The following is a 12,880-nucleotide window of genomic DNA, read 5'->3' on the forward strand; positions in this document are numbered from 1 at the left end:
GTGGTTTTCCCCCAAAAATTTCTCAGAGAGGGAAGAGCCAGCAGTGTAGTGTGAGAAGAGGGGGAGGGAGTTGAGTCCATTATTTGAATGGACATTAACTTGGCGACTGTATTTCTCTATTTCTCTTAAGTATTAATTGTGTGCATGTACCATCATAAAATTAAGATGTTATTTTTACAAGAACATAGGTATTGTGTCGGAAAAAGTGGAGTTTGGGGATCAGGCCAGTTTCTATTGGAATTAATTCCATATGTTCTGTTGTTCACTTAGTGCGGTTTTCACTTAACACGGTACCCTGTGGGTTTTATTGACCGAGTTAAGCGGGGTACTACTGTACTGTATATAAATGCCGGATTTTCACTGTTTTTATAGTAGACACTGTTGTAGTTTGTGCCAATGTATTACAAAAATGGATATTTAAAAAATAAGCTTAACGTAATAATTGTTGGTATGAAAAAGACCTAACCAACCGAACCTTACCTAAATTTCTTACCGGGGGGATCTACCCCCTTCCAGTATTTTAAACAAAATGAACTTACTATGATATGGTGAAATTTGAGGCATTTTCTGAACGTGAATTGATACGACCACATCGGCGTTTATGCAGCCAGGGCGCTGGAGTGATTTATTGTGATGGCGGGAGAATTCGGGCATTGAGGAAGTGATAAACAAATTTATTTCCGGTCTGAAAGCACAGGGATTCCCGCAGTGTGAACGGTCTCTATTTAAAGGAACAATGCCATGGCCTTTGAACAATTGAAGGGTCTCGTTGTCTTTATTCCTAAATTCACTAATTACGTCCATATAAGACCGGCGACAACTTCACACGTCATGCTGAAACTGAAACTGCTGCGAGCCCGGGGAAAAGCGCCGCAGCAGAGTGTGGCCTCATTACCACCGTGAAGACAAATTAGTGCGCGCCTAGGCACCTAAATATCTACAGAGCAAGACCTTTGCACAAGAAATGATTACCATATAGAAACTCACTGATGAAAATAAAGTAAGAAAATAAACAGTAATACAAATAACTCATTCACGGCTTAGTCCTATATACTAACCACCTAACCTAACCTTTATATGTCGGAGAAATGATTATGAAAAGTTTATTGTCTCTGCAAATGTATTTTTTTTAAATATATTGAAATTTTTTCTAGAGAATTTGTTTGTCATGTGCATTGCGGCTTTCTTAGGTTAGGTTAGATAAGGTAAGGTAAGATCAGTTAAGATTAGATTTTGTTAGGGAAAGATACATTTCCCTAATTTTGTCACGAAAAAAAATCACGACTGAATGTATCGGATAAAGAATCTATGAACATAATTCTTTTTCTAAGAAAAAATGCTATACCACTGTTAATTTTTATCACCCTTTTTTATTAGGTTTGATGAACTTAGATTGGGTTAGGTAATATTTAACTGAGTCATGGGTACATTAATGAGGTCTATCTGCAAGTTTACTCAAGTCATAAAAAATATTTGTACCATAAATAGAAACACTCAAGCCTCTTCATATCGTAAAAAAAAGAAAAAAGACAAACTGTACAGTGGTCCCTCGGTTAACGAGTTACCTTCCATAACATTCTTAACTTCGGTTAACGAGCAATCCCTCGATTAACGAGTTTTTTACGAGCCGACCTCCACATGTTTTCGCTTGCATTTGGCGGTCCACCAGCTGTAGTATTAGTCTGCCAATACAGTAATCGGTTCTAGGGCTTAAATTCCTTACTATTTTAGTAAATATCAAGAAGTTTATACTATTCATAATTTTAAGTTTTATATTAAATTTTTTAGTCATTTTAACAATTATTGAACACAATTGAAGTATAGGAAGCTAGTTTTTTGCACGCCATACAGCCTGTCAACACACCATACAGGCGCCAGTCTCTCTGTCTTTTCACTGGAGGTAACATCTTGCTTCAGACTCTCTTCAACTAAACGCTTTTTTTCTGTTTCCAAGCAAATCATTGGTCAATTTGAAATTTATTTTACATATTGACAATATATAGTACAATGCAGTGCAGTGTTGATTTAAAGAAAATAATCTTGAATTACACCAAGTGAACTAAAATTTTATGGGTGAAATAGCGCCATGGGGTGACTTCTCTTCCACCCCAATGCCTTCTCTTCTCCCTTCTCCTCCACCCCCATTCTAATTCCAATCATCATCATCATCATCCAGGAGCCTTCTACATACACACCTCAAAGTAAGTGTACTTTACTACCTTTTTTGTTGAATTTAGGCAATTTTTGGTGAGGTGGAACCAATTACCCAAAAACCCATTGCAACAATGGTTTCGGTTAACGAGCAGCCTTCTAGAACGAATTGTGCTCGTTAACCGAGGGACCACTGTAATATGGTATTTTAGTATGTTGATGTACAAAACATTTTCATTATTCTATGATAAAACAAGTCTAACAAGCATTATTACAACATATATTATTAATTTTTGTTATGCAATCAGGAAATAGCGACTACTATATCCGGGTTGAGCGTGTTTCAGCAGCTAAGGAGGTCCTGTAAGTTACGGCATCGAATACGGGCTCACTTACGGAATTCATTGCCAAATAAAGTACAGTACAATCAGTTCTGCTATAATGCATGTTTTGTCAACGCGGATTGGCTATAACACGATTGATGAATAGAAGAACGAAATTTGTAAAACGCGAACGAGTGTTGGCTGTAACGCGATTCCACTCGAACGTTTTAAGTGTACCTGTACAGTACTGTCGCTTGGCGCGGGGTTATGCAGTGTTTACAGTTCACGTTCGACATCACATGTTCAATTGATTCATGTGTTTTGTTTGTGAAGAATTGCAGAAATAATTTATGTAATATTTATGTATACAGTATATCTGTACAGTATATGTAAATTGTAAAATTTAAAATAAAAGAGAAAAACAAAGTATGTAGCGTTTTACACCCGCGCTCTGTTTACATCACGCGATCAGTTGAAACGCGTGGGTTGTTTTGAAGCGTCTTCAGTGATTTTTGCTTACGGTTTCTCCAATTTTGTGAATATGGAAAAGAAGAATATCTCCAAGAAGCGTTCTGGTGATCGCAATTCCGGTGGTGATCGTAAAAGAAAGGCTATAACACTTGAAGAAAAGCTTGATGTTATCAAGCGTTTTGAAAATAAGAAAAGAACATGTGATATTGTGCATGCAACGGGAATAAAGGAGTCTACTTTACGCACCATTAGAGACAATGCAGGAAAAATTAAAGCAAGCTGTATTGCTGGGAAAAGCTTGAGTGCTAGCAAAAGTGTGAGATCACGACCAAAGAAACTTGAGGAGATGGAACGGCTTCTAAGTGTTTGGATAGAAGATCAAACGAAAAAGCGATCTGGGACCAGCTTCCTCGCCATTAAAGAGAAAGCCTTATCAATATATGAGGACATAAAGAAAAAAGATGAAAATCCTGCTGACGTGGTTGCCTTTAGTGCTAGTAGTGGATGGTTTTCTGGTTTTAAGAACCGCTATGCATTTCATAATGTAAAGTTACGTGGTGAAGCAGCAAGTGCCGACGAAGCAAGTGCCCGGGCATTTCCTCCCACTGTAAAGAAATTGATTCAGAAAGGCTACACCTTAGACCAAATTTTTAATTTGGATGAAACAGGTTTATACTGGAAGCGCAGGCCAACAAGAACTTACATTTCCAAGAATGAAGCACATGCTCCAGGCTTTAAGGCTGTGAAGGACCGCATGACAGTGTTGTTGGGTGCAAATGCTAGTGGAGACTTAAAGCTAAAGCCTGAGCTGGTGTATCATTCTGTCAACCTGCGAGCTTCAAAGGGTTACATAAAGTCTACTCTAGGTGTTTACTTTAGGTCAAGCAAAAAAGGTTGGATGACGGAACAAATTTCTTCTGACCTTCTAGTGGATATTTTTGAAAATGTTTTTAAAAGCGATTACAAGAAGAAGAATATAGATTTTAAGATTCTCCTCATTTTAGATAATGCGCCAAGCCGCCCTCCCACCATTGCTGAGCTTTCTGACAATATCAAAGTGCTCTTTCTACCTCCAAATACAACATCTCTCTTTCAACCAATGGACCAAGGAGTAATAACAGCCTTAAAAGCCTATTATTTGAGGCATACATTTAAGAAACTTATTGCAGCTACTGAGGAAGGAGATGATAAGGCCAGTGTTCTTCAGCAGCTACTGAGGAAGGAGATGATAAGGCCAGTGTTCTTCAGCAGCTACTGAGGAAGGAGATGATAAGGCCAGTGTTCTTCAGTTTTGGAAAAGTTTCAACATCAAGCATGCAATTGACATCATTGTGGAGGCCTGGGGTGATGTAAGTAAGGACTGCTTGAGTGGAGTTTGGCGTAAACTTCTCCCAGATTTAATTCATGATTTTACCGGCTTTGATGCATCAGAGGAGCTCCCCAAAATAAAAGAAAATTGTGTTTCTCTTGCAAAGCAAGTTGGCTTTGCTGAAGTGGAAGGTGCCGATGTTGAGGAACTGCTCGAGTCCCACTGTGAAGACCTCTCTACAGCTGATCTACAACAACTTGTTGCTACTGGGGAAATAGAAGATGCTGAAAATGATGAAGGGCAGGATGCAAAACCAAGAGAGCTTCCCACTTCTCTTTTGTCTTCTATCCTAAGGGAAGTTGATAAGCAGTTGCAGATCTTGGAAGACAATGATTACAATGCAGATCGGAGCAGGATTGCAGTTTGTGGTGTTCAATCTTTTTTGGCACCTTATGAACAGCTTCTTTGTGAAAGAAGAAAGACGACAAAGCAGCAAACATTAGACGTCTTTTTTACATCAACCCCCCAAGAAGCAGTCTGAAGACACTGAACCACAGCCATCCACTTCTGGAATTAGCCTTTTTTTTTCGTCCCTCCCATGCAACCAAAACTGCACCTGATGATGATGATGATACTGACAATGACAACTCTCAACTCCTGTCTGCATGACTCCTCAACATCAACCTTCTCCCCCATCAAGTTATATTCATATTTTTTCAAGGTAAAGTATGACATTTACTGTATGATTTCATTATTAGATATGAATGTAACATTTATTCATTCTGTGCGATCATTTGTGTTAGGCTAACTACTAAATTTGTTTCGATTTCGAGTAATCTGCACCTAACCCTATTTTCTCCATAAGCCCTGTTATTTCTATTGCGTGAATTTCTACAACGCGAGGTTTTACAAGAACACAACTATCGAGTTATAGCAGAACCGACTGTATTTGTTTTGAGTATACCGATTGGAGACTAAGTCCAGTTATGGGGTAAACAAAGAGATACAATCCCGTAAATGCTTTTGAGTATGCGGCCACAGTACTGTTATTGTGTGACCAGCAATGACTGCCCTGTGTTTATCAATCAGTGATGGACCTTGTGGTGCTGTTTTGGGTTGGCTACATAGGTGAAAAAGTACACCTTTATGATCTCCAAAAATATAATTGTTGAACCTGTTAAAATGCCTTCAATATACAGGACTACAATCATTCACCTAATTATATATATATTTTTTAAAAACCATAATGCAACTGTACCTCAGGGATCACCTGTAATATAAGCTGCATTATATTATACTACTAATAATGCTACAGCTGATCAGAATATTAATTAAGCTTTGATATATACAAAAGCTTAAATATACATGCAATATGAATAATAAAAAAGTTGTGTTATAATGTTATTAGAAGCATATGCATTATCTACATACATTATCTGGTATGTGAAAACTCACCCCCACCTGTATTTTCTTTGTCAGCAACCATGACAGCAGAGCCACTGTGACCAGCCCTATGTACTCCCCTGCGAGGCACAGCCCGCTTGAGGTGACCCTGGTCATCTGGAACAGGTTGACCTTCTTCTGAGCTCGTAGAATCACTGATGTCATTCTCTGTTGACAGTATATGACACTTATAAATTAATTTTGGCATAACGCTACACATAAAACATCTAACAACCTAAAATAAGACTGACATCGTGAAATCCACCTCACTCTACCATAACATAAACTATAGTCTTTTTTTTTTTATTATACAAGCCCTGTCTCCCTTGTAGCTCATTGGCTCATACATAATGTTCAATTAATAATGATATATTGCAAATTTAATCAAATTAACTAAACTGTTAACAAATGTTAACAATACCTAGTTCTGGCTCACTTTAATGTGCAGTATGTAAAACTATAACTGTTTGAAAACTTTAACTTTCAAGAAATGAGGGCAAAGCTTCTGAGACTAGCACCGTCTACAACTATACTTCCAAATTACAACGTGTAGTATATTGTTGCTCGTGTCAACTGCTCATGTATGCTTACACATACTGTATTAGGTTCAAAACAAACTTCCAAAACACATGACACCTCAAGATAAATGCACTGTACATACACTTCCTTACAGATTTTTGTGGAGATCACTTGACTGCTTGCATTAAAACAGCAACATTGTCCTCACTTGTGGGAGACCTCATACATTAAAGAGTGAGGACAATGCTGCTGTTTTAATACAAACCATCCCATGATCTTAACAACAACCTGTCTGTGTGTGTATTTTTCACACACCTTGTAAACTCTCTCAATGACAGACTTCTCAATAAAGTAATAGATGCAGTAAATCTTCTCAATAGTGGACAATTCATTAGTAGATAATCTCAATAACAGAATCCTCCCTATAATGGACAGGGCTTGCAAGAATTAGTCTGGCATTGGGAGGGGTTAACTGTAACTGCATTTCAGCTTGGAAAACATTCACATGTAAACTAACAATCTACACAACACAAGGCAAGAGTAGTGGTGTGTCCCTGTACTGTACTGTACTCTACTCTATGGTGTTTCATGAGGCCAGGTGTGCATCTTGAACTGTACAGTTTTATTTCAAATTACTTTACTTGAACCTTTTATTATTCTTGGTTCAATAATAAAACTATATACCTTTTAAATCTTTACAATAACTTTAACTCCCACTCATGACTGACACACACACACACACACACACACATATTTTCAGCCACCAGCTGCAACTCTAATAATAAACTGTTTATTATTATTATTACACACACACACAAGAGCCTAGCTCAAAATATGTTTGTTACCTTCATTATAAGAAGCATCCTGAGACTGTTGAGCCAGCACATAGTTCGTCACACAGCGCCATATTAACAGCATAAAGTGTACAGTGCTGTTGATGTCTAACTTATTGCTGGCATAACGGTAAAATCGACGAGCTGCAGCGCGATTTTCCTCTAACAGCGACAGACACCGTTGCAAAATTTCCTGCAATTGAGCATTAAAATGAAGATGTGAAGTTTGATTGGTCATTTTATGGCTTTACATAACCTAACCTCTTTAAGGATTCTCTATTACAGAATGCTGCTAACTTGACCACACCTCTTCTCTATAAACTAAAGCCCAAACTACAACCAGGTTATAAAATGACATCGACAGTGAATCTTGAAAAATTTTTGTCCCTACAATTAATAAATGGCAAAGTCATTAAACTAATGACAGACAGACAGATACTTTAACTCTTGTATCCAGACTCACTCTCAGGTAGTTAACTTGCATAACACATACATATATACAGCAACACTTTCTAACTGACTAAAGGCAATATTCAACATGCAGCAATGTTGATCGTTCATCACCATCAATATTTTACTGATAATTCACATCCTTGCATTTGTCAGCTGTGATTACCTGATGGCAGCTCTCCAGGTTGCCCAATTTCTTAGGCCCGAATTCAGAACGATACTTTGAGCCTGGGATTTGAACTCGGCTCAGGCGTGCGAATCAGGATTCCTCGAGCCGAGATTTCCTGCAGTGGATTACCCATATTCAAAACATCGGCTTGAACCCCAGATCAGGTAATCTGTTGCATTTTCTTCAGCTATGAACAAGGATTCGAACACTGAAATTCCAGCCAATCACATTTCAGCTACAGCATTACAACAGCCAATCACCATCGAGAGTAATGTTTACAAAATTACGGCGGCAACTACGACCTGACGAGTTGTTACGAAGGAGGAGAAATCTCTCCTTGTACATCAAAAGTTACTTTTATGACTATAATTATAATCAAATTATCAAATTATAATGATTTATGGTAGTGTGTTACAAAGTGGCTGTGTGGTTATATGATAACAAAGAAATTCATAGAGGAAGACCAATTACATACAAAATGTAGATATAATCCGGGACAGGTGTCAATATTCATAACCAAACCAAGATGAATCAATGCAAAGCGTAGTAACCTGGCTAGGTTCAGTTAGGTTAGGTTTCTTTCTGTTCTGATAACCCCCTATTTCCCCTGATTAGTAATGTTAAAAAAGACTTTCCTTTATTACTACATTAAAATCAAAATGCACTCAGCATTGATTCAATTATATTGAAAATACATCAAAATAGTTTTCCTAAAGAAAAACAATGAAAATAAAGTGCGTCAGCGTTCTTTACATTTACAGACTTGATCTTCAGGGACCCTAAACACGAAAGTGTTGTAACACATTACCATAACTCATTCAGTAACCAGAATCTTTCTTACCCAGAAACTAATCAATGCAAAGATTCTCAAAGCAATCATCAGCTGATGAATGGGAGGTAGAGGTAAACCATTGCCAACAGGTCTGTCAAGTAGATGCCTCCAGGCTGGATTAATGCGAGGATCGACAATTCGGATCTTAAACCCGGTTTGAATCTTTGTGTTGGCTCAAGCCAGCGTTCTGAATACCAACAATCTTCAATCTTCGCCCGATCCTTGGTTTAAACCTTCATGCGGTTTCAAATCACTGTTCTGAATTCGGGCCTTAGGGTGCGATCATACAAGGGTACAGTATGTTTTGTAGCCAACACATATGAACGAGAAGTAACGGAGGTCTAGTGCACACGGACGCACCCTACCAGTCAGAACCACGTGCCTTATTTCGTCTTGTCGATCACACGTTGTCAACAAAATGTACGCTCATGTGGACACACTCTTACGACCTCAGTCACCAGGTGGTTATCCGTGAGAAAAAAAATTTTCTCAACATGTCATTTTGGCCTACCCCAAGTTCTCCTCCCCTCTACATTCATTGGAATATAAAAACAGCAAAATACTTTTTACCTAAAGAAAAATTGCTGACTTACTCTAAATATGATCTATGAAAGTGAATATACTATAGCTTTCTCCTAAAACACGAGTACAGTATAGTAGTGACTAGAGCAGCCACCAACTGACCTCATCTTCTTGATGAACAGGATGGAAGGAACTGAGTAAGAGCTGAGTAAGTAACTTGCACACTACTGGTTTGTCCTCCTCCATCCTGTGCAGGAGGTGAGGCACCGGTATGATATCCCAGTATCTATGGGGTGAACAATGGTCAGTCATGCTTTACTCTTAAGTTTATCTGTCATCAAATACTAAAAATTGTAATGCAAATCAATGGACAGGACAATGTGTACACCGTACAGTATTCCCAAATTCTTCTGTGGATTACCCATAATAATAATAATAATAATACTAATACTAATACTAATAATAATAATAACAACAATAATAATAATAATAATAAAAACAACAATAACAAAACGAACACTACTGAAAAAATTCTAGGTAAGGAAATATCTTTATATGTTTTCTGAGATGTACATCTAATTACTCAACCACAAAGTACAACACTGGCATCCAAGTGTTTAGTCATTGGCTCTTAAGATAACAAGTGCAAACATCATAACTGCTGAAATAATGACATATCCATCTACGATTCAGCCAGGGAAATGGGCACACACACCTGACAACACACACAAATGATGGATAAATGGAGCTGTGTCAAAACAAACTTGATAACACACATACAACTGATGGATAAATAGATGACTAACATAAACTTCCAATTTAAAACCCAGAGGAGGAAGTAAAGGAGAAGCAGTAGTTTGGTAGAGGGTCAGGGTCCCATTAAGAGGGACGGCATCTGTAAACAACCCCAGCAAGTGTCTACCTTGGACTGGGAGCACTGTTAAACAATTCTAACAAAAGTCCGTGCCCCCCACAAAAAGTGGGACAAATACTGTATTAACAGACTGTAACTTGACCCAGTGGTTGCTTTGAGGCAGCAAGGCCTGAGGTTCCACAGGTCTTATCCATAAAACAGATCACCTTAGTATCAAGAAAACCAGTGGTTATAAATAAGGATTTGTCCTTTGAGCCTTCACCATTCCAGCTAATACAGAACCCCATTGAGGGAGAAGAAGGGAGGTGGAGGTACACTTGCCATAAAAAGTTATCAAACATTATAAGGGTCGTACAATATGAAAAAAACAAACGAAGAAGTTTTATTGCAAATTAAGTGATTTCTTTTCACCTGTAAATACTATAAAGACGAGCAATATATATTATTACAAAATACTGAGATTCATTTCACAACCAGGAATACCAACCATTCGAAGATGACAAGAGCCATAGTGCTCATTCTGAAATCCTTCGTGACCAACTGTTTGAGAACTTTTTGTGACAAGTGTAAATCAGGTGATTTATTTATTCCTTACCTGATAACTTTTGACGATTTCACCTTCAACAGTAACTTAACAAATGCAATACGAACATTGGCACTTATGTCATCGAAGACGTCAGCGATGCGAGGTAATACTTCAATAAGGAAAGGTGCTGCATCTCTGGAGTCCACCAACAGTGTCAGACCCTGTTAATTGTGTTTTGAAATTACAATAAATACTATAAAAACTTTTGAGTGACATCTCCAGTGGAAATTTTGATAAGGAGTGAAGCATTTATTACGAATTTGTCAGGGAAAGACATAGCTTCCCAAGGAAAGTAGGATTACACCAATGATATCAGGTGACACCTTTGCCATTTTTAAATAGTTTCATGGTAAAGTGTAGTTAGAGAACTGAATACAAGAATAGTGATATGGGAAACAAGTGTAAAGTGGTTCAGCTAATGACACAGCTCTAGTGGTCAATTTAAAAATAAAGTTAGAAATTATTTAGGAATTTGTGTGAAGGAGAGCAGTATAAACAAAACTAATAAAACTAAGTAGCTAGAGAAGAGAGACAAAAAATAATAAATATTAGCTTGATGAGAGACAGAATGAAGGGATTTACCATGTATGAAATTCTCAAGCGGGAATAAATGTGTCCAGCAACGTAACTAATTTACTAACCTTAATAACTTGTGTGCGAACTTCCGCTGAGGAAGCATCGTACACTAGATCTGAGAGCAGCTTCTGGAAAATGGTCTTGATGATGTCTGATGGGATCGTGAGCCAGAAGGAAGCCAAGATGCTGGACACACCCTACAGATAATACAAATTAGTTTCTTATACAGACACTTTTTATTCTAATCAGTATTAATTGTGTAGTGCTCATCAAACTCATTTTATATTTGGAATGTAACAAAATGAACACTGGGGGGTGAGCTCCTTCGCTTATTTCACCCGATGCTTAAACACCCTAACGTTAAATACGTACAGTATTGGAGCTAGATTACATTAAGTTAGGTAATGTTAGGTTAGGTTAGGTCAGGTTAGGTCAGGTTAGGTCAGGCTAGGTTAGGTTATATTAGGTAAGGTTAGGTTGTGTTAGGTAAGGTCAGGTCAGGTTAGGTTACCTTTAGGGTGTTTAAACATGAGGTGTGATAAGTAGGTTTTTTTTAATTCTTCAGGAGATCCAGGTAAACTACATCATCATCAGCACATGGACAATCATAGTCTTACCTTGATGGCAGTGATGCGGACAAGATGGCAGGGATCAATAAGCAAGGTGATAATTGTCTGGTACTGTTTCTCCAACAGATTGCCTCGCTCTTCTTGATTAAGGTAACTGTCCATGAGCGGGAAAGCATCACACAGCAGGGCAGTGGCATTCATGCGGACTAGACCATTGGCGACCTGGAAAGGCAATACAAGAAACTTAAGTAAAATACTGTATATACATGTATACTGTACTTAGGCACATATACAACATTACCAATAAGAAAATGAATTGAAAAGGTGAAAGGAAGGGGAAAGAGAAAAGTGTTCATATCACACATGAAGTAAAAAAAAATTTGAAGAATGGAAAGAAATTAGTTAAGGTTTTCTTAGCTTGAGAAAAATACAGTACAGGATAAGGTAAATTTGACATTATAATTATATCCTTTCATAACCCATCCCCCTTTTAATATATCAAATGACACATTGACAGCTCTCATAACCTGACACATTAAATGTTCACATGTTTCTGATTCTTATACAATGAAGATGCAGAAAGCTTATAAATATTTGGAGGTCTAAGTTTCAAGGGAATTTGTGTACAGTGTATCTTTTTATCACAACTCAAGTTAAATAATTATAGGAAAAATGGATCACCAACATAGTGTACTAATATACACTACAATAATTGTTCAAGATCCTACTTTTCACCCAAATTTTTTTTTCAAAGGCTTTAACTATCAACTGGTGGCTAAGAATTCCCTATTGACCACCCAATATATGCAAAAAAGGAATAGAAGGAACATGAAACGGTTAGGTTAGTATCTGGATACTATACACAACCAAGTCTGCTGTCCCTTCCATGTTTTACTAATATTTCACATTAAAGATTTTAACTTATACGGTACAGTATATCAATGGTGTTGGCTTGTTGTTCACCAGTAGTTGATATAAATAAAATCCTTGTTTCACCTCTCTTTAATCCCACTTCTGTCTCCAGTATATTTTTAATCCTCAGGTGAAACAAGAGGGACTTGTTAATATTCACCGAGATCTATTTACTACAGTGAAATGTCCATATAACAGACTTTGCTCTCCATTTAATCTGTGAGATGGGGGTTACATATCCTACAGACCCTTGATATAATGGGGTTTCATATCTATATAATTCATTAGATGGAGGTTTCACATCCAACGTGACCTCGATATTACAGACTTTTCTGAACAAA

The 12,880-nt window shown here is 37.5% G+C and overlaps 1 protein-coding gene across 1 annotated transcript in view; it reads right to left on the reverse strand.

Moving 5' to 3' along the window:
* Positions 1 to 12,880, reverse strand: part of LOC121873143 (condensin-2 complex subunit G2-like) — a 33,247-nt gene that overhangs the window by 15,137 nt on the left and 5,230 nt on the right. Inside the window, exons 4-9 of the mRNA XM_042376460.1 lie at positions 11,676 to 11,870; positions 11,124 to 11,255; positions 10,492 to 10,643; positions 9,185 to 9,308; positions 7,062 to 7,242; positions 5,710 to 5,865 (exon numbers count right to left, since the gene is read on the reverse strand). Coding sequence (XP_042232394.1) covers positions 5,710 to 5,865; positions 7,062 to 7,242; positions 9,185 to 9,308; positions 10,492 to 10,643; positions 11,124 to 11,255; positions 11,676 to 11,870 — 940 coding nt within the window. The remainder of the gene's footprint in view (positions 1 to 5,709; positions 5,866 to 7,061; positions 7,243 to 9,184; positions 9,309 to 10,491; positions 10,644 to 11,123; positions 11,256 to 11,675; positions 11,871 to 12,880) is intronic.

The sequence above is a fragment of the Homarus americanus genome, unplaced genomic scaffold (genome assembly GCF_018991925.1).
Source record: "Homarus americanus isolate GMGI-L3 unplaced genomic scaffold, GMGI_Hamer_2.0 scaffold32929, whole genome shotgun sequence".
Taxonomy (NCBI): domain Eukaryota; kingdom Metazoa; phylum Arthropoda; class Malacostraca; order Decapoda; family Nephropidae; genus Homarus; species Homarus americanus.